Genomic DNA, 20,988 nt, shown 5'->3' with positions numbered 1-20,988 from the left:
TGGTGTGGTCCATGGGTTTTGGTACAAGCTTGGGGAAGTAAAAGAACAGCAGCGAATGTCCCGGCTGTTGGTTATGGAGAGGGCAGTGCGTGTCCCTGAAGTACAGGACAGATTCGGGGGTGTTGTGGGGGACTGAAGTGTATGGAGAGAATGTTTGTATCCAGGGGTGGGGCTTTGGCGAGGTGAGAGGGGTGTGTGAACAAATCAGATGGGTGTCCCTGGGCTGGTGAGTGGAAGCTGGAGGTGTACTCTGAGGTACTGGGTGGGATGACACCCGTTGTGTGTGTCCTGCTGGGGTCCTGCACCCTGAGCAATGGAGCCCAATATCTTGATCCTTCCTGAAACCTGTCGGCACCTTTTACAGAGAACACAGACGCCCCTGGGGGAGGGGGGGGAATTGGTTAATCGAGGTCAGCAGGATGGTTTCTGACAAGCACACCCATGAGCTCACGTACATTGGGTAGGAATGGATTGCCACTCAGGATGTGCGATACATGTGAATCTTTTGTTCGATTTCCTTCCGGCAGAGAGGGCAAGTGTGCAACTCCATCCCACACGTGTGACAGCAGCAAACATGGCCACAGGTCAGGAAGATCATATCACTCTGGAACACAGAGAGAGGTCGTGAGTACATCCCCCCCCACTCAAGTTCTGGGACATCTCTCACTTCAGCTTCCGTTTGCATCATTTTACTGACTGGCCTCTCCTTATCTTCAGCAGCTCAAAACTGGGTCCACAACTGCTCCTGGCCTCGAGCGGTCCCAGAGGAATGGCTGCACTTTCTAAGCCAACAATGTGCATCATCTAAATGGGCATCAGATGGATGGGAATGCCAGCAGCTCCAATCCCAAGACACATTTCATCACAACATTAGAAACAAACTGCATTCTGTTATTGTCGCTGGATCAAAGTTATAGAATTCCACACCTAACATCATCATTGCAGAACCTTTAACATTTAGCAACTGGCACTGAATGACAAATGTCTTCAATCCTTGCACTCTGACGAAGAATGATTTTTAACAATACAAGGTAAATAAAGGGAAAAGAATTCTCAAAATCTGAACGAAAAGATAAATTACTGCAAGTGCCAGACCCTTCATGCCAAGCAGCAGCCAATCAAGTGCCACCTCTGTGCCAGTGGTGCTGATCCTCCTGTTATCTCTTCCCATTAACCAACTTTCACTTGACTAGTCCCTGAATCACTAATTCTGGCAGTGCATCCCATGGGATTACAGGCTTTCTGTTTAAAAAAAAGCAAATTAAAAATTATTGGAATTCTAAAGGCAGCATCTCAAAGTATATTTATTCATCACACTTTGAGGTCTGGTCTTGAAGTGTTCAGTACTGGTGAAAATCTGACATCACCACACACGGAAATTACACAATGATTTCATTGTGACAAGTGTAAAAGGTACCAAACACAATTCTGACAGTTTTCGCTCCATACAGTATACGAGAGAATAATATGATGACTATATTACCCACTTGTGCAGTAGCATCATCTGAGTGGGAACAAGCACCTGATTCTGTCTTTAAACCCAGAGGTTTGGCATCTATCAACGTGTCTGAGATCTTGGCTCAGCAACAGTCAACAGGGACCCCTGCCATTCATCGACTCTGATGAAAGGTTCACGCTATTCAGTGGCAGGATAGCTGCAAAGCTGTGTCTGCCCTCAATTTCCTCAGCAAAGCAGGGAAACCACTTACACACAGGCATCCAATACAGTAATGCACAACCTTTCACCAAGGCAGATTCAAGCTACTGTTTGGACCCTGGCAGCGCACTTACCTCTCGCTCCATGCAGACAACACACTCTGACTGAGCCACGACTTCTTTAGAGGCTGGTGCACTGGGCTCCAGAGAACTGGAGGGTCCCACTTCGTCCTCCACAGGAGCACTGGGTTGTCTCTCACCCGAATCAGCAGCAACATCTTTCGCTGGAGCGGATGGCAATCTCCAATCTACAAAGTCAAATTACACGAGAAAGGAGGCAAGGGATTTTATTTCACCAAAAGCAGCTGATTATCCCCAGTCCGTCTGCTGAAGGTCGGCGACACAGACGGCATTCCCTGCCTACACCCCTAGTGAAGCAGCACACAGCCATCGGTCTGAGCAGGGGGTAGGCCACCTGGCCCCACCATTCAGTGTGGCTGTGGCTGAGCTGCCCCCCAGTCCTCCATCAGCTTCAGCTTGATATCTTTATTGGTCACATCTACATTGAAACACACAGTGAGATGCACCTTTTGTGTAGAGTGTTCTGGGGGCAGCCCGCAAGTGTCGCCACGCTTCCGGTGCCAACATAGCATGCCCACAACTTCCTAACCCGTACGTCTTTGGAATGTGGGAGGAAGCCGGAGCACCCGGAGGAAACCCACGCAGACATGGGGACAACGTACAAACTCCTTACAGTGGCCGGAATTGAACCTGGGTTGCTGGCGCTGTAATAGCGTTACGCTAACCGCTACACTACCGCACCCACATCCTCAACTCCCTGATCTCTCAAACATTCATCTACCTCTGCTTCGTACATTGAGCTGCTCCACATCGAACAATGCCAAGGGACCGTTCACCCATCAGGATGAAGTTGCTCTGCATCAGGTTGAGCCTGATCTACGAGCAGCATGCAGGGTCAGTGGTGGGCCTTCAGGGTGCACGCTGAGCAGGCCACCACCACCCGTGAAACATGGTGCTCGAGGGAAGCGGGAGAGAGACTGAAGTAACCATCCCGGTGCAGTTACCTTCTGCAGGCAGAAGCTCCTGTACACGTCCGAGGATGGCACGCTGTAGCCTGCTCTCCTTGACTCCAATCTGTGGACAGAGAACATCTTGGTCACACCACTCCGCCTGCACGTCTGCAGTAGTATCCTGAAGTGTTTCACACTCTCACAGCCCCTCCTTGCACAGTCAGCTGTGTGTCGAGGAGAGACTTCCTTTCTCACAGGATGGGAACCCCAGCACAAGGCGCTCCTGTGACACTGGTCGGGTTTTGGAGGTACTCGGGTGCCAGGTGACTTACCGTCTCCCCATGGGAGGGACCTATTACCATTCCCCACAACACTGCCTCAATGGGAGGGGTCTGCCACCACCCCCTCAATGGGAGAGGCCTGTTATCATCCCCTCTGCCCCTACATACTGCCTCACAGCGAAAGGAAAGAGTCCGTTCACACACCGCCCCTCGCCTCGGCCACTCACCGTCTCAATGGGAGGGGCATTTGCATCCACCTTGGAGGGGTCGGTCACCCACCATTCCCTCCCACATCCCATACTCTCTGCATTTCTCTCACACCGCAGGGACTGCCCGTTCATTAATGGCCTGCCGTACCTGCTGCAGATCCTCCGCTGTCATGTAACGCAGCATCTTCAGGGTGACCCGCTGGTGGGCGAACAGGGGCAGGTACTGATCTGCCGAGAGCTCGGTCAACAGGTCCGCCAGTGCCTTCTCCACACCCTCCTCCTGCAAGGGGCCACAGGGTTAAAGGTTAACAATCTGACTATGAACCGGTCCAGGGGAACAACAAACAGAATGCCGGGGATAGTGGTGGGGGAACTGGGGCAGGAAGTGGAGAAACATGCCTCAGAGTAGCCAGGGACGACTTGCTGGTTCCTGCTCGGAAGCTCCTGACCCAACATTCCCAACTATGATACACACTTGCTCCACACTCACTTTGGTGGTATCAGACTGCTTCAGAATACAGGCTGCCTTGTATTGCAAACCGGCTTCCAACTGTGCTTGAATTGAGTCATGGTCATAGAATTATCCAGCACAGAAACAGGCCCTTTGGCCCATCACATCCATACTGACCATCTACACTAATGCCACGTACCAGCACTTCATCCGTGGCCTTCCAAGCCTTGGTCATCCAAGTTCTCATCCACGTACGTTTTAAATGTTGAGAGTCTCTGCCTCCACCACCTCCTCAGGCAGTGCACTCCAGATTGCACCAGACCCCCTCTAACCTCCCCCTTAAATCTTTGCCCTCTAGAGAGCAGCCAGGCTCCACACCACACAGCACCGTTACCCCATCAGCAGTGGAGCTGCTGCTCACAGCTCCAGCAGTCCCCATTCAATCCTGATCTCCGGTGCTGTCTGTGAGAAGTTGGCAGGCTCTGGGTCTCCCCCGGGTGCTCCGGTTTCCTCCCATGTCCCACAGGCGGTCTGACTGGCAAGTTAGCTGGCTGCTGTAAATGACTGCTAGTGCAAGTGGATGACAGGAGACTCAGGGCGTCGATGAGCAGAGAATGGGTGAGGGGGATAGAAGCTGGGGTGTGGGATTGACGGGAATGGTCTGAGGACTGGGATAGACTTTGGGTCAAATGGCCTCCTTAAGAAAATGGGATTAAGAAGTGAAAGTTTGCAACATCCCACTCAACGCGCTGTCCAGTGTGGGAATAAACTGATTCTCGAGTTTCCACATTACCTGAGGCCCAGATTCTGCTCCCACTGACAAACCACCTCTGCCCAGAAGCTGGTTTGGGTCTGAACCGGTGATGAGACCCCGTGATCAGCACCAAACACAGAACGAGCAGGATGAACTGCTTTCTAGCTTGGAACGTCCTTACCACCACCCGCACTGGCTTCCAGAACATGAACAAGTGTGAAGTCAAAGTCTAGTCGCAGATTGTAAAGGTCGGGTTAGCAAGACAACCGTTCAGGCCACTGCCCTTCATCTGGAACTGTGGGCAGGAGACAGATGAGCGGAAAGTTACCTGTGCTCGAAGGGACAGCGGCTTCATGTCCATCAAGCGCTGGTACTGGATCAGCCAGTAGTTCTCCTGACTGGTCTCGTGTTTCTTCTCCATTTCCATCTGAAAGAGAAACAAAGTCCAGCCATCCGATTGATGCAACACCTGCTCACCCTCGCCTCTAAACACCTCCCCACACCCCCTCAGAATCCACCCCACACCCCCTCGCCTCTAAACACCTCCCCACACCCCCTCAGAATCCACCCCACACCCCCTCGCCTCTAAACACCTCCCCACACCCCCTCAGAATCCACCCCACCCCCTCGCCTCTAAACACCTCCCCACACCCCCTCAGAATCCACCCCACACCCCCTCGCCTCTAAACACCTCCCCACACCCCCTCAGAATCCACCCCACACCCTCGCCTCTAAACACCTCCCCACACCCCCTCAGAATCCACCCCACACCCCCTCGCCTCTAAACACCTCCCCACACCCCCTCAGAATCCACCCCACACCCCCTCGCCTCTAAACACCTCCCCACACCCCCTCAGAATCCACCCCACACCCCCTCGCCTCTAAACACCTCCCCACACCCCCTCAGAATCCACCCCACACCCCCTCGCCTCTAAACACCTCCCCACACCCCCTCAGAATCCACCCCACACCCCCTCGCCTCTAAACACCTCCCCACACCCCCTCAGAATCCACCCCACACCCCCTCGCCTCTAAACACCTCCCCACACCCCCTCAGAATCCACCCCACAGAACACCTGCAGTTCTAGTCAACATCCCAATAACCCTAATCAAACCAGCCTTCCTTCTGTATCCCATGGGATACAATACTCAAAGTTAGAGTGAAGTATGGAGACAGGAGTGTAGATGCCGGTACCTGCAGCAGCAAACAAACCACTGGAGGAACTCAGCGGGTCGAACAGCATCTGTGGGGGCAGAACAAAGGAACCGTCGACGTTTCGGGTCGAGACCCCACATCAGGACCGGGGATGGGGAAGGGAGATGGTCGGTATAAAGGGAGGGGGGAGGGCTGAGACAGGGGGCAGTCGGTGATTGGACGGAGGAGGATGACGGGCAGATGGAGCCCGGTGGGGGAGGGGGATGGGCAGAGTTGGGGGACAGGTTGGAGCCAGAGGGTGGAGTACGATTGATGCAGTTCAGGTAATGCAGCTGGGAGCTACAAAACCAAGGCCGCTGCCCCAGCTGTGTCTATGTTGAAAGCCCCCAGTGATGACCGGGCACATACAGCAGCGCTCCTGTACGATGGTACAAGGTCCACCACTACACACGTACCAGCAGATCCCCAAGCTCCTTCTCTCGCAACTTCTTCTCCTTCAGCAGCTGCTGCAGGAGGTCACTCAGCACCTGCCGTTCGTTCACCAGTGTCTCCTGCATGTGACAGAGGCAATAACAAGCAGAAAGGGCTGAGACCTTGTTGACCAACAGCACAGACATGTTTGATAGAATTATAGTACATTACTAATGACAGTGGATGTGGGAGGGGAGGGGAACACCTCGAAGCAAACAGTCCAAGAGCTTGGAGCAGCTTTGACCAGCGACTCCTGCGAAGGGCAAGGTTTTAGATCCTGGTCAAAAGGTGGAGTCAGAAGAGCAGAGGTTGCCCCTGTGGTTGGGTAGGTCGAGGCACAGGGTGGGCGTAGATGTGGGTTACTAACTGGTTCACGCAACGGTGCTCAGCAGCGGGAATTCATCAACAAAACAAAAGCTTTTTCCTTAGCAGAGATGAAGATCTGGGTAAAAGAAGCCCAGGTGGTGCCGGTGAAGAGTGAAATGCCGAACTGTGATGGGGATGTGGTGTGAGGCAGGATGAATTGATGAGGCAGAGAGACCGTGCAGTCCTTTCAGCTGAAGTCACTGGGCAGGGTGGGAACAATCACTGCCCAAAGATTCAAGACATTCTAAAAGATGCACTAACGCAGCTCTTGAGTTGTTTTACACAGGATTCAGATCATCCACAAACTGTGCTGTTTGTGAGATTTCCACCCTACCTGAAGATTCTCCAAGTCACTCTCTCTTCTGTCTAACTCGAACTTTGTCAGCTGCATTAACTCATTCTCAATCAATTTGATCTGAATGGTTCAAAACAAAACAATAGAATGGGTTGATTAGATACGTGTGGATGGCGTGAGGTCGGTTTACAAGCCACCAGCAACACGCTAGGGGGCTAAACAATGACAAAAATAATTTCTGCTTATGCAAGATGGATGAAGGATGCGGCATTGCTGAGATGCAGCGGAGGGTGGTCACTGGGAGTCCGACTGCGCGAGAGGTGGATCGGGTGATGAAGTTTACCTTTGCTCCAACCCTAGTTACATAAACGTACTAGGCCTCCAGAGCTCTGGACCAATCCAGGTCAAAGCAGGATCAGAAAGGTGGAATGCCTCAATGTCTGATCAATACCAGACATTGCTAGCGTTGGTATGAGTGGGGGGAAACATTCATACCCAGACACTTTACACATTATTGAGCATTAGAACAGTCTGCCTGTGTTTTCATCAATTCCCACCTCAGTAACATCACCCCTCTCCGCACTCACCTCAGCCCACCCTGCTGACACCTCCGGGCCAGCCTACACCAAAGTCCTCACGTTCCTCCTCCACTCCACAAGCTTCACCTCCTCTGAAACGGTTGCCTAAATCCCAAGTCAACTGTCCCTGCACTGGATGCAGACTCCAGAACAAGTATGAAGTGCTCATTTTGGCCTCACCCCCATTCTAACTCCTCCAGCGTGACCACAATCCATTCTCCAACCCCTCCCTGCCCCATCACCGCTGTTCTCCTGGCCCCGGTCTCCTGTTTAGCCCTGTCCCCATTACTCCTGTGGTCTCCTGTTCTGATTCTACATACACCTCCTGACCTCTCTCCCCTTTTTTGACATTACATTTCTTTTCTCCTTGCCTTTCTGTGATGTGCATTAGGACATATGCTTCAAATTAAAAGGTGATTCGTTGTGCTTAAACTAAAACAAAAAGAGGAGGAAAAGTGGCTGCATTTTTCTACCGCACACAGTGACCCCTCTGCACGCAGAGTGACCCCTCCGCACGCAGAATGACCCCTCCGCACGCAGAATGATCATCTTAAATCAGAACTGTGCCGTTGATAAAGCTGGTGAAAGTCAGCTGAAAAGCCATCTTCTCCAGAGCCAGTTTCAGTTGCCTTTACCTTGCCACTTCTACTGGTTACCCTCCCTCCCACACCCCCTTCTGATTTCTTACAAACAGAAGTCAAAAGCGCTACCAGTTGAAGCCTCACTTCACAGATCTGACCCCAGTCGTGAGGGTGTACTGAAGTCCCGCACAGTCTGGGGTGCCACCTTCCTGAGTTTAAGTGGAGCTCTGTCTTCCTGTTCTGCTCCAGACACAGCCTCAGCCACCAGAAGAACACAGTGGAGATTCTGGTGTGCACAGTGTTTGGGTATTTAATGATGTCCATTCCAGTGTGTGCACTGGCAGAGAGACTGAACCACAAGGTCCACTTGGATTGTTCTAGGCAGCACAGGTAACATGGGCACAGCTCCGCATCGATCAGTCACAGGGCTTGAGATACAAAGCCTCAGAACAAATCTTACACGAACAATATTCAAATGTTGCTCTTGCTTGCCAATTCTTCTCAGCACAAACCTTTCAAGCACTCACAGTATTTTATCAATTCAGGTGGGACCAGTGCCACATGACAGGTGGCACGTTTGAGTGGTGAAGCACAAATTCAACCTCTGGCATTTGCCTAGATTGCTTTAATGTTTCAGATTGAGTGCTGCGGTGAAGCCTTTTATTTTGGGACAGGGGAGTTGGAGTTACAGGAGGGAACCCCATCAGTAGGCACAGTCCACAGTTCCCCAAACCCCTAAACCCAACAGTATTAAACCTCCCACCCCAAGCTTTTCCCTACAAGGAGAGGAAACAGGATTGTGGGGAGAGGAGTAAAATACATAAAGACAGAGAGAAAATAAATGGTTCATGAAAACTGAGGAGGAACAAAGATGAGAAGGAAGAAGAAAAAGAGATAAGACATAAACAGGTATCCTGTGCACTTTGGATCACATGAACTGCTAAGTCAGTGGGTGTGCTCAGTGCCCACTGTTGTGTGTGACTGACTGAAGCTAACTGGCTGAGAGTGCAGTTGGGATGCCTGGTTCACACAGGGTGCTGAGACTTGCTCAGAAACCGAATACTCGCTGAGTCCACTACTCCTCCCCAGCCAGGTCATGGGACAGGGAGACACCAGGTGGTGGTTGAGAGGTGAAGCCAGAGTTCCACCACGGGACTCTGCCTGTTGGACCATGCTCACCTGGTCTCTGATACGCGTGTGCTTGCTGTCCTTCTTGACTTGCAGTGCTTCAAACGCCATCTTCTGCATCTCCGCCTAAAAACACAGAATTTCGTAGAATTTTCAGCACAAGAAGAGCAATGTCACTGACTGGGTTCACATTTGTCCATAAATGTCTCCTCCCCACTTAGATCCAAGACTCTGTGGTTCCGGTTTCCCCTCTTCAACAGCTTAGAAGTGCCGAGTACGACGGCAACCCCTCCAGTCAGCCTGCAGACACTCTGCGAAGACAGTGCAGCTCAAGTCAGAAGGTCGTGGGTCGTGTCCTACTGCAAAGACTTGAGCTCATAGCCTGGGCTGAAACTTCAGTCACTGCCGAAAATGTACCTCACCGTCAGATGATGAACCGAGGTCCAATCTGCCCTCTCAGGTCACAAAACATCCCATGGTTCTACTTCAAAATGACAGGGAAACTAATCGTCAACACTATGAAGGGTGTTGACCCGAAATGTCGACCGTCTATCTTTCCCCAACCCCCTCCCACCCACCCCCACAGATGCTGCCTGACCGGCTGAGTCGGTCCAGCAGTTTTGTTTCTTCCAGCACCTGCAGTTGCTTGTGTCTCCAAAGCAAGTTACTTGGTCATTGATGCTTAAAGGAGATAACTGTGCACAAAATGGCTGCCATGCATCTTACACAAATGCAGTTATTATTTTGAATCCTTTCAAAATATTCTAGCATTGCGCAAGTACAGTTCTTTGTAAAAACAAAATTCTCTTCAAAGCTCTATTTGCATCCTCAGTCCTATTCAAGCCAATCACCACAAGCAGCTCAGTAAGACACAGAGCACAGTCTGTAACCTACCTCACCGAGAATCTGCCCAATAGTCTTGTGCTGATCCAGCTGCTGGAAGGCCTGGATTTGCTGAAGTCTCCCATCCATTTCAGCCATGCTGTAAAACAGAAGCCGAGATCAGGCTAGCATTGCTGGAGCTGTCCACTCAAATGCCCACACCCTCTCCACACACACACACACACACACACACACACACACACACAACCCTCCCCAACACACAAACACTCCCTCCCCCCACACACACTCGTCTTCGCCCTCCCCACACACACACACACGCTCCCTCTGCATGCACACATACCTTCCCGGCACACGCACGCTCCCCACACCCTCCCCGCGCACACCGCCCCCTCCCCCCCCCCCCCCCACACACACGCTCCCCCATTTCATCCTTCACAGGTTGCTGTATGACAACTAGAAGGACAGTGCCATGCAAGTTGACTACTCAGTTTGTGTTGTAGGTTCTCCACGACACCGAGTGTCATCTGAAGTGTGGGGCCAAGAGCAAGTTTATCTTCCACTGGTGATCTGACCCCATTTCTTCAGCCTGCTGAACCACTGTGGAGGTGTCATTCCATTGACACAAGGCTCACTGTTGTCACTCAGTTGCACCTCGACCACAAGTGGAAACAGTTTATCTGCATCCATCCCATTGAACACCACACCTCCACAAGTTTAACCTGGTTTGTGATGATACTTGTACTTCACACATCCCCTCCCACTTCGATTCCCTTCTCCCTGCCTGCCCTCATTTCCCTATACTTCCTCTCCCTTGTGTATGCATCACGACTCCCTTTAAACAGACTCTTCCCCACCCCCACCCCTCACCGTCTCATCCGGTCTGAACAACCACATCTCTCAACCCACCTTTGGACCTGCCCTTCACCTCACATCGCCTGGGCTGAACAATCACCCTGGGCCGCAGCATCAATGTTCCACCCCAGCCCCGTGGGTCGTGCTCCCTGTTCCACACCTCCATCCTCTCCGCCCCTTACCCCAGACCTCCTCCCTGCTCCACACCACAGCTGAACAGTTTGGCCGGGTCTGGTCAGTGAATGTGATCAAGGACTGGAAGAGGCCATTCAGCCCCTGAGAACGTAGGCGCAGGGAAACGCAGAGCAGGAAGACATGCCTGGCAGTCAGATCCTCCATTTCGGAGAAAAACTTAAGAAAAAAAAGGCAAAGAAAAAACAAGCTGACCCAGTATCCCAAGAAATCAAATGATCTGAAGTCGTAGAATTCAATGTTGAGTCTACAAGGCAGCAACCTGTCCAGATGGAAGATGAGGTGTTGTTCCTCAAGCTGGCATTGAGCCTCACTGTGACAGAGGTCAGAGCGGGAGTGGGATGAGAGTTAAAGTGCAGGTAACAGGAAGCTCAGGGTCACCCTGAGGACTGAACACAGGTGTTTCACAGAAATGGTCACCCAGTCTGCCTTCGGTCTCTCCAGTGTGAGGAGACGACTGTGAACATTGAATGCAGTTCACTAGATTGGAGGAAGTGCAAGGGAGTCGCTGCTTCCACTGGAAAGACTGGATCCCTGGATGGTGGGAAGGGAAGGAGGTGAAAGGACAGGTGTTGCACCTACAGTGGTTGCACAGGAAAGGACCGCAAGAAAGGGGGTGGTTGCAGGGAATGGGAGAGCGGACCTGGGAGCCAACGCTGAAAGGGGAGGAGAGGGGGAGACGTATCTAGTGGTGGAACCTCTTTGGAAGGTGGTGGGGATCGCGGAGAAAGACCTGTTGAATGCAGAGGCTGGTGGGGTAGGAGGGCTCCCTCCTCGTTCTGCCTGAGAGTTGAGGGGTTGAGAGTGAAAGGTGCAGGAAATGGACGAGATGTAGTCATGGGGCGTGTTAACAACAGGAGAGAGGAACCCACTGTTCAGGAGGAAGACACTTCAGATGCACCTGTACAGAAGGTCTCATCATCGGAGCAAATATATCGGAGACGCAGGAACTGGGAGAATGGGAATAGAGTCCTTACAGGAGGCAGGGTGGGACAAAGAGTAGTCGAGATGGCTGTGGGAATCAGTCGGCTTGTTATGGATGTTGGTTCCTGAGATGGAGACAGAACCAGAGATGGAAGGGAAGAGTCAGAGATGGACCGTAGGTGTGGGCAGGGTGGAGGTTGGCAGCAAAAATAATGAAATCTTATTATTATTTTTGAGTAGTATCTATGTTCGATTTTCGAGGTAGCACCGATGCAGTTGTCAATGTACCAGAAAGAGCTGAGGGACTGGGCCCAGAGGGACTGAAAGAAAGTCTGGTCCACATATCCCACAAAACGAGGTACAGCTTGGGCCCACAGCTAACCTCTTGATCTGGACATAGCGAGCAGTTGAAGGAGAAGTTGTGAATAGGTTCAGTCAGGCCAGTGAGTGTGGTGGTGGAGAGAACTGGTTGGGCCTCTGCTCGAGGAGGAAGCAGTGGGCTCTTAGACCCCCCTGACGTGGGATGGAGGTGTAAAGAGGTTGTATGCCCATGGTAAAGATGAGCCTGTCGAGACCAGGGATTTGGAAACGGTCAAAGTGGTGAAGGCCATCAGAACAGTCACAGATACAGGTGGGCAGGGACTGGACCAGAGGAGAAAGGACAGAGTCAAGGTAGGAAGAAATACCTTCAGTGGGGCAAGAGCAAGCTGGACCAATGGGTCTGCCAGGGCAGTGCTGCTTGTGGACTTTGGGCAGGAGACAGAAGTGGGCAGTGTGGTGGCTGGGACACAAGGCTGGATGCTATGGAGGCAAGATCTCGTTTTGAGGAAATAAGGTCCATGACCATCTGAGAGACCATGGCGTGATATTCAATGATGGGGTCATGGTCCAGAGGGAGGGGTGAGGAGGAGTCCGAGAGCTGGATGGAGGTCAACTCACCAGATCATAGCAGCACCGCCCTCGTCAGTGGCTGTGATATTGATGTTGGGATTGGTTCTGAGTGAATGGAGCTCTGCAAGGTCAGGAAGGGGCAGGTTGGTGCATGAGATAGGAGTAGACTGATGTCACATCCACTTTCAGCAATGAATAGGTCTAGAGGGGATAGGTGACCAGAAGGAGAGTTCCAGGTGGATCGGGAGTACTGAAGACAGGTGAAGGGTCCATCATAGTGTGGGGTTGGGATGAAGTCTCCTGGCAAAAGAAATGGACACGGATGGAGGAAGAAGTCAATGTCACGTCACGTTCAGGAGTCATAGAGATGGGGACGTAGGGGATGAAACGAAGATCTCTGCTGAGTACTGATAATTATATTGAGGTGGATCTGTACTGCATATACCTCAACTCCATCTTGTTGTCCTGGTTCTCTACCTTTTTTCCATCCTTACCTCACAAAAGTCTAACAAATTGTGAGGTAATTTGTTAACCCATTTTAATTTCTTTCTCGACCTCTCACCACATCGCTTCCTTATTCTGGGCTCCCACAGTTTCTTCTTGTGATGACCAGATTGGGACCTTCTTGCACCAGTAGCAGTGGTACTAATGATGGTTCGTTTTTTCAAGATGGGTCTCAATCTTTGGGGAGGCTGCACTGGCCTCCAGTGTGACTGGACACATCGACCCAGTCCCATCCCAAAGCAAAACCAACCCGAGAGTTTCAGAGCAAACCTGCCACCAAGAATTCTGTGGTGATTTGTACCTGGAGCTGGCTTCATCTACCAGCTGCTGTCGCCTTGTCTCGTAGACCATCTGCAGAATCTTGTTCATGGAGCTTTCGGACAGCATCTCCTGCATAGCAGCTAAAATGGAGGAGGGGACAGGAGAACACTTTTACCATGTTAAAGTATCCCAGGGCACTTCACACTACAGTCACTAATCTGTGCCACTGGTACAGCCACTGCTTCACAGCTCCAGAGACCAGGGTTCATCCGGTGCTGTCTGGAGTTTGCATGTTCCCCCTGTGACCGTGTGAGTTTCCTCTGGGTGCTCCGTTTTCTTCCCACATCCCAAAAACGTGTGGGGGGTTAATTGGCTGCTGCAAATTGCCCCTGGGGTGGAGGAAGTAACAGACGCTCGGAGGACTGAACTGATGGAACGCAGAGGGTTGGAGACCTGGGCCGTTCAAAGGCTCGAACAGGGGTTTTGGAAACGAGAGTCGCGATGGGCTGGAGGGCACAGAGCAGATGGCTGCACAGATCACGGTGGGCAGATGCTATAAAGAGAGCAGCAACAGTACAGGGAGAGGGCAACGGGGGAGGGTTGTTGGTGGAAGAACCAGGACATCTTCAGCCGAAGCTTTAAGATAAGTCAACACATCACGGTTCCATTTGCTCCCTCTCATTTTCAGGGACTTCCCGTGCTGGGCCAACACAACCTGCCAAGTGGTAGGACAACTGTGCCTCACTGTTGGGCTTTTTCACTGCACGGAACAGAGTTTCCTGCAAGACCCCAGTCTCACCCGAAATACATTATTGGGAGCCCAATTTGGGTGAGAGAACAGTCTGAAGATGAAGTTTACAACAACCCCACCCTCACTGCCTGGAACTTCGCCATGACTCTTGCACACATACTGCAGCATCCAGGGGAACACAGGCAGTCAAAGTGATCACTGCAGCTCTGTTTAAAAACCAGTGGTGTTTAAATAATCCTCTTGTAACCTCAGGATGCTCAGTGCCGTGCTCGACTTAGCTTGTGTGCACCCTCTCCACCGCCCGAGTCAGCTGGTGGGTTTGTCCCATTCCAATTTAGTGCAATAACGCGGGAGTGCTGTTTTGTCAAAGGTGCTGCCCTACAGATGGGACGTTGAACTAATTACACCGCAAAGTAAACTTCAATTGGTCCTGAAGCATTGTGCGACATTCCGAGGTTGTGATAAGGAGTAAACAAAAGCAAATCTTCCCTTTTTCTTTGAAAGACTTTATAGTCAATGAAATACTTCTAAACCAAAAGCGGGAAGTTCTAATCAAAGGTGACGAACCCAAAACATTAACTTTGTTTCTCTCTCCACTGACATCGCCTGACTGGCTGAAGATTTCCAGCATGTGTTTTACTTGAAGTACTTTTGAACAGGAATCACTGGTGCAACAAAGAAAATACAACAGCCAGTTTATGCTCAGCAAATTCCCAGAAATCGCAGTGAGGTAAGTGCCACAGCAATGTTTTAGTGACATTAGCTGATGGAGAAATATCGACCAGGACATCAGTGGGATTCAGGGGTGAGGTGAAGTTGGAAAACAGCCTCCTGTTCTGACAGATTTTGCCTCATGTCTCATTGTGAGGCTGAATTGCCAACCGTACAGACATTCTACGCAGCACCTCCTAGTTTGCATGCTCAAGGTTCTGGAGTGAGAGTCAGAACTACAAGCTCGTCTTGTGGATCAGCAACCCTCGGGGGACAGGCAGCTCTACTTCCTTCTCCAGGACTGCACTCTGTCCAGTAGAGAGAGGTGGAACCATCTCAGCAAAAAATACTGGCACACGATCCCAAATAACTGCCAGGAAGACTCCGTACAAGAGGTTAAAGTGCTTACCTGCCACCTCTTTCTTTCGTAGTCTCTCATTCTCCTCCTGTGTTATTGCCATCAGCTGTTCCATTCTCACCCTATAGGGGGCAGACACGAGGCAACATTTACAGCATGACAGTGAGTGTAGATTCTAAATGCCCAACTGAAAATTGTTTAACTCTCTCAGTAACGTTTCCCATTTCATTGTTTTATCAACGGGAAACTAAGCAACCATCTCCTGCAGTGTTCATTATAGTACAGGCTGGGGAGAAGAGACAGCATGACAGACTGGGGTAGACAACTCCAACTGGCTAACACAGAGGCCAAGTCACTGCTCTTGTGGACACCACTGAGTCAGATTAACAACCTCAGGGGCACGGATGTTCAAGCTATAAGTAACAAATGGACCAGGGAAAGCAGGGAGCTGGATTAACACAGAGGTACAGTTAATAACCATGTGTTACTGAGCGAGCATCATATCAAGAAATTTTTCTTGATATTCTTATTTTAAATACTTGTGTACAAGTGGAAGTGAACCACATTTCACAGTGAAAAATCAGTAGACAAGAGTCTGGGCAGCATTTGGCACCTAGTTCCATAGGTGAGAGTGACCAATGCAATGATACATTGACATGACCATTTCTGAATCTACAATACTGTTATTAAATCATAGAATATGCAGGAAAATTAAATTTAGAACACAAAATAATTACACTATGGGAGGCCATTCACTGCCTTGTGAGTATTATTTTTTTGTTTGAGCAATCCTAAATTAGCTTCATTCAGCTGCTCTTCATCCATAGATTTGTAGTTTTTTTTTGCTTTACTATAGATTTTAATGGAAAAGTGGTCTTTATCCCATCCCCACACTATGGCAAACTATTCCACACTCCAACAACACAGCGTAGACAGCAATCCTTCTGAATCTATCTTCATTCTAAGCTTCTGTTTCACTACCAACTCCCCAGAGGAAAGTTTTTAAACTACTTGCCCCATCAAAGCCCAGGGGAAATACAATATTTTTGAAGTTTCCTTTTGGACTTCTGAACCACTATGGAATAGTCCCAGTCTCCAAGTCTGAATTTTCTTTTTTGATAATGAGCTGCACAAAATGAAACAGTGCTCAAATATTTGCCCGTTAATAACTCATCGCCACCTCTTTGTTCCTTAAATACTCGCCACTGTTTATGAAACTCAAAGCAGTCCTGGATATTTTTATAGCTTTCTTGGGGATTCCTCTGTCCTTAGGCTTCAGGTTTCACACCTTGGTTCTCACCTCTCTTTTTCCAGTGATTCTATCAGCATCGAGTTCTGTTTTCTTCTAAAAGAGAAACAATTATGAAAAAACAATTTTAATTATCTTGACAGTAGACACATGTGAAGGAGAGTCCAGGTACATACACACCTCTTCCCCCCTTCCTCCTTTATTGCCCATGAAATGACTTTATAAATAAAGATTTTATAAGTTAGGACTTTGACTTTGTTTTGTTCTAATTGTGTTCTTTCTTGTATAACTTGTTCAATTTATATTTTACTTGTGAATGTTATGTGCCTGTGATGCTGCTGCAAGTTTTTCATTGCACCTGTGCGTACATGTACTTGTGCATCTGGCAATAAACTCGACTTTGAGAATATAAATGAGAATTTAAATACTTTAAGTATGCCCAACACTTCTGATAAATTTCAGCTGGGGTTCGGGGGTCTGGCCCAGGTCACCCAGCATCAGCCTGAAGTGGGACTGCCCTCTTTAATCAGCACTGCTCTTTGCAAGTGACCAGCCAAGCACACGGAGAAGAGACTTAACATGAAATGAACTCGGATTCTGTCAGCACTGCACACTGGTAGCACTCCCACCTGGTAGCTAATGGGTTCAAATCTGACCCCAGAGACCTGAGTTTGTAATTTGCTCTTGGGATGTGGGTGTCATGGATACGTCAACATTTAAATGCCCCAATCCCAGAGACTTGCTCGTCATTTCAAGGGGTAGTCCATAAGACCAGGAGCAGTATTCGGTCCATTGAGTCTGCTCTGCCATTCAATCATGGCTGCTCTTTCTTTCAACACCCTTCTCCTGCCTTCTCCCTGTAACCTTTAACCCCCTTACTGATCAAGAACGTATCAATCTCTGCCATAAATACACCCAATGACTTGGTCTCCACTGTCCTCTGTGGCAACGAATTCCACAATTTCCCCACCCTCTGGCTGAGGAAATTCCTCTTCTTCTCTGTTCTGAAGGGACATCGGTTTATTCTGAGGCTGTGCCCTCGGATCCTAGACTCTCCCACTGATGGAAACATCCTCTCCACATCCACTCTATCCAGGCCTTTCAGTATTCGGTTTCAATGAGGTCCCCCCTCATCCTTCAGCAAGTACAGGCCCAGAACCATCAAACCCTCCTCACATGTTAATCCTTTCATTCCTGGGATCATTCTCGTGAACCACCTCTGGACCCTCTCCAGGACCAGCACATCTTTCCTTGGATACAGGGCCCAAAATTGCTCACAATATTCCACATGAAACACAGACCAGACAAGAAAGAATAGCAGGTATATTTTCTGATAGACATTAGTGAACCAGATGTGTTTTTATGAGAACCCAGTACTTTCATGGCCAACAATACTGACCCAAGCTCATTGTTCCACATTCATTAATTACATGGACTTAACTCAATGGGGTGACACAGTGGTGCTGCAGTCTCACAGCTCCAGTGACTTGGGTTCAATTCTGACCTCGGGTGTTGTCTGTGTGGATTTTGCACGTTCTCCCTGTGACCCCCTGGGTTTCCTCCCACATCTCAAAGGTGTGCTGGCTGTTAGGTCAAATGGCTGTTATAAAGTGCCCTTGTGTACAAGTAACTAAGAACTACAAGTAACCAAGTAACTTTAAGAATTTCTGCTCATTAGTGTTTAAGGAAACTTAGTGGGCAAATCAGCTGCCTGGATATCTACAGTGATGACACTTCAAATTATTTCATTGGTTGCCTATTACTACACAAATTCCACCTCAGTGGAAGCTTATTTAAGTTTCTTGAGATAGAGGTGAAATGACAACTAGAAAATGATAGGAAATATGCAGATAAAGCACAAATACTCTGGGGCGAGCTGCAGGAAGAGATAAAGGAGACACGAGCTGTGAGACCCAGAGCAGAGGGAGAAAGTGGGATAGAGGGACGAACCTCAATCACACCATCAGGCAGACACTTCGAAGTAAAATTAGGAAAGTTGGAGAGCAGAAGGTTGGAAATTGATGAATGTTCGGTGAGTGGTCATTCTTGTCCTCAAGCCTGGCACTTGTATTAACACATCAGCCCACGACTAAACGTGTCTGGGTTTTGCTGCGTGTGGACAGAGATTCCTTCATCAACTTAGAAGTTGCAAGTAGGGCGCTCCTGTCAGTCCTCAGAACCCTGGCCATACATCCCTGAATGTTCCTTCGCTGCATGTCAGTGTGAAGGTATGCATCAAACCAGGGACACAATGGTCACCGTTGTTGCCTCTCCCCTGTACATAACCCCTACCTCTCATTGTCCACCAGCAAACTATGGATAAGGTTCATGGCTCCATCCTCTCCACGTTTCAGCTCCTCCTGCAGTCGCTGGCGCTCCACCTCCATGTAGCGTTGCTGGTCTCGGAGATCCTGGTCCAGCTTCCCCTGCTCCTGTGGATCACAAGAGTCAGGCACAGAAGTGTGTGGGTACAGAGCAAAGAGAACCACAGGACACTAATTACTTATCCACGTCCAATAGGATAGGCGGTGGTAAACTTTTCCCCACGGCAGTGGTGTCTATAACCAGGGGTCATAGGTTTTCAGTAAGCAAGTTTAGAACATAGAACATAGCAGCACGGTACAGGCCCGTCGGCCCACAATGTTGTGCCAACAGCTTATCCTGCTCTAATATCTATCTAACCCTTCCCTCCCACATAGCCCTCCATTTCTCTATCATTCAACTATGAGTCTCTTAAATGTCCCTAATGTATCTGCCCCCACCACCTCTGCCGGCAGTGCATTCCACGCACTCACCACTCTCTGGGTAAAAAAACTTACCTCTGACATCCCCCCTATACCTTCCTCTAATCACCTTAAAATTATGTCCCCTGGTGTTAGCCTGAGTTCTAACCAGGCTGCAACATCACCGCGCGGCTCTTGGACTCAATATCCTGACTAATGAAGGCCAACACACCATACGCCTTCTTAACAACCCCAGCGACCTGCACAGCAACCTTGAGGGATCTATGGATGCGGACCCCAAGATCCCTCTGTTCATCCACACTAGGAGTCTGCCATTAACCTTGTATTCTGCCTAGAGGAAACATAGGGTAGATTTTTTTCCACTCAGAGGGAGGTTGGAGTTTGGAGATGGTGGAGGTAGGAACTTTCAGAACATTCAAGCGTCATCTAGACAAACACTTGAATTGCCAAGACATAGAAGGCTACAGACCAAGTCTGGCAATTGGAATCAGCATAGATGGGTATTTGGTAGTCAGCATGGACAGGGCGGGCTAAAGGGCCTGTTTCTTTACTGTACAACTCAATGACTATCAATGCAAAAAAAAATGTTCAGTTATACCATCAATTCTCCCCTGACCAAAGCAACAGTTTCATTTATTTATTCATTCTGGACTTTCCACAATTGGATCCGCCAACATTCATCCCTCAAACAGCTCCCAAACACATTAATTCAAGGCCAGCAATGTGTGCAAACGTCAAATAACGTTAGTGATGAGGTTCAGCTACCCAGATTACAATGCGAGAATGCAGCAACTTGCTCTCCACAGAATTCTCTGTTATAGAACACCAACACTGGTGATACCAAAGGAAGGCAGAGAGTCCCAGAGAATATATTGGAGGAGGAGAGATCCACAGACTCCTGCAAACCAAGAGCTTGCTGTGAAAGGGGGAACCAAAATGAGCTCAGTGGCACCTGGTAGGCCCTGGAACCAGAACACAAGTGATTCTTGCCAATAACTCAGAAGTCCCCAGCAAGATACGAATTACACACCCTCACATCCCTACAGTTCCCCATCTGCTTCCTCACTCGGTTACCTGTTTCACCGACTTCAGGACCTGCTCCTTGTGACTGCTGTTCTGCAAGATAAGCTGTGTCCTTTCCCGCTGCTCCTCATTCAGCCTCTTCTCAAACGCCAGCTTTTCCCGCTGCTTTTGCTCCTGGAAACGAGACAAGAGTGTAAATGTTGCAATAACAGCGGAAAATTTGAACCAAACAACGGGCCAGTTAGCGGAGACAAAGACTGCAGATGCTGGAGAAACTCAGTGGGTCAAGCGGCGTCTCTGGGAACAGAAGGATGGTCAACTTTTCGGGTGTAGGTCCCGCATCAGGACTGAGATGGTCAATTAGTTAGCCTGCCCTTTATTCAGATAAAATCACCCATGTGGAAAATTTGCCAAGAGTTTAAAGCAAATCAGAGGCTTGTTTAGTATCCGATTAGTAGTTAATACAAGTTCCAGAAATGGGGTCAAACAGCTGCTAGGGTGAGAACCAGGGAAGTCCTTTGAGAAATTATAGGGAACACTTTTGAAAGTCACCAGGGAGGGAACTACGGAAGAGTGGTGGAAATCACTTTCACTACAATGTCACATTTTGACAACTGCAATAAGCTCCAAAACAATTGTTTCACCATATAACGTTTGGCTCAAGTGGTTTTGCCGAAAGGTCACTGTTAACAATATCACAGATGATAAAATAGGCAACATTATTCATG

At 49.5% G+C, this 20,988-nt stretch overlaps 1 protein-coding gene across 4 annotated transcripts in view; it reads right to left on the bottom strand.

Annotated features, from left to right (window-relative positions):
• Positions 1–20,988, bottom strand: part of lrsam1 (leucine rich repeat and sterile alpha motif containing 1) — a 66,282-nt gene that overhangs the window by 2,951 nt on the left and 42,343 nt on the right. For 3 of the 4 annotated variants that reach the window (XM_052037432.1, XM_052037435.1, XM_052037434.1), the window contains 14 exons: positions 20,312–20,434; positions 18,786–18,925; positions 16,545–16,589; positions 15,296–15,366; positions 13,465–13,564; positions 9,852–9,939; positions 9,009–9,083; positions 6,710–6,790; positions 5,994–6,089; positions 4,711–4,809; positions 3,326–3,457; positions 2,742–2,811; positions 1,792–1,964; positions 456–604 (listed from right to left, as the gene is read on the bottom strand). In XM_052037432.1, the coding sequence (XP_051893392.1) occupies positions 479–604; positions 1,792–1,964; positions 2,742–2,811; positions 3,326–3,457; positions 4,711–4,809; positions 5,994–6,089; positions 6,710–6,790; positions 9,009–9,083; positions 9,852–9,939; positions 13,465–13,564; positions 15,296–15,366; positions 16,545–16,589; positions 18,786–18,925; positions 20,312–20,434 (1,419 nt within the window). In that variant the 3' untranslated portion in view covers positions 456–478. The remainder of the gene's footprint in view (positions 1–455; positions 605–1,791; positions 1,965–2,741; positions 2,812–3,325; positions 3,458–4,710; positions 4,810–5,993; positions 6,090–6,709; positions 6,791–9,008; positions 9,084–9,851; positions 9,940–13,464; positions 13,565–15,295; positions 15,367–16,544; positions 16,590–18,785; positions 18,926–20,311; positions 20,435–20,988) is intronic. The other variant, XM_052037433.1, reaches the window with a different exon arrangement.

Source organism: Pristis pectinata, chromosome 23 (genome assembly GCF_009764475.1).
Source record: "Pristis pectinata isolate sPriPec2 chromosome 23, sPriPec2.1.pri, whole genome shotgun sequence".
NCBI classification, from domain to species: domain Eukaryota; kingdom Metazoa; phylum Chordata; class Chondrichthyes; order Rhinopristiformes; family Pristidae; genus Pristis; species Pristis pectinata.
Note: the sequence above shows the minus strand (reverse complement) of the source record. Positions and strands in the feature narration are given on the sequence as shown.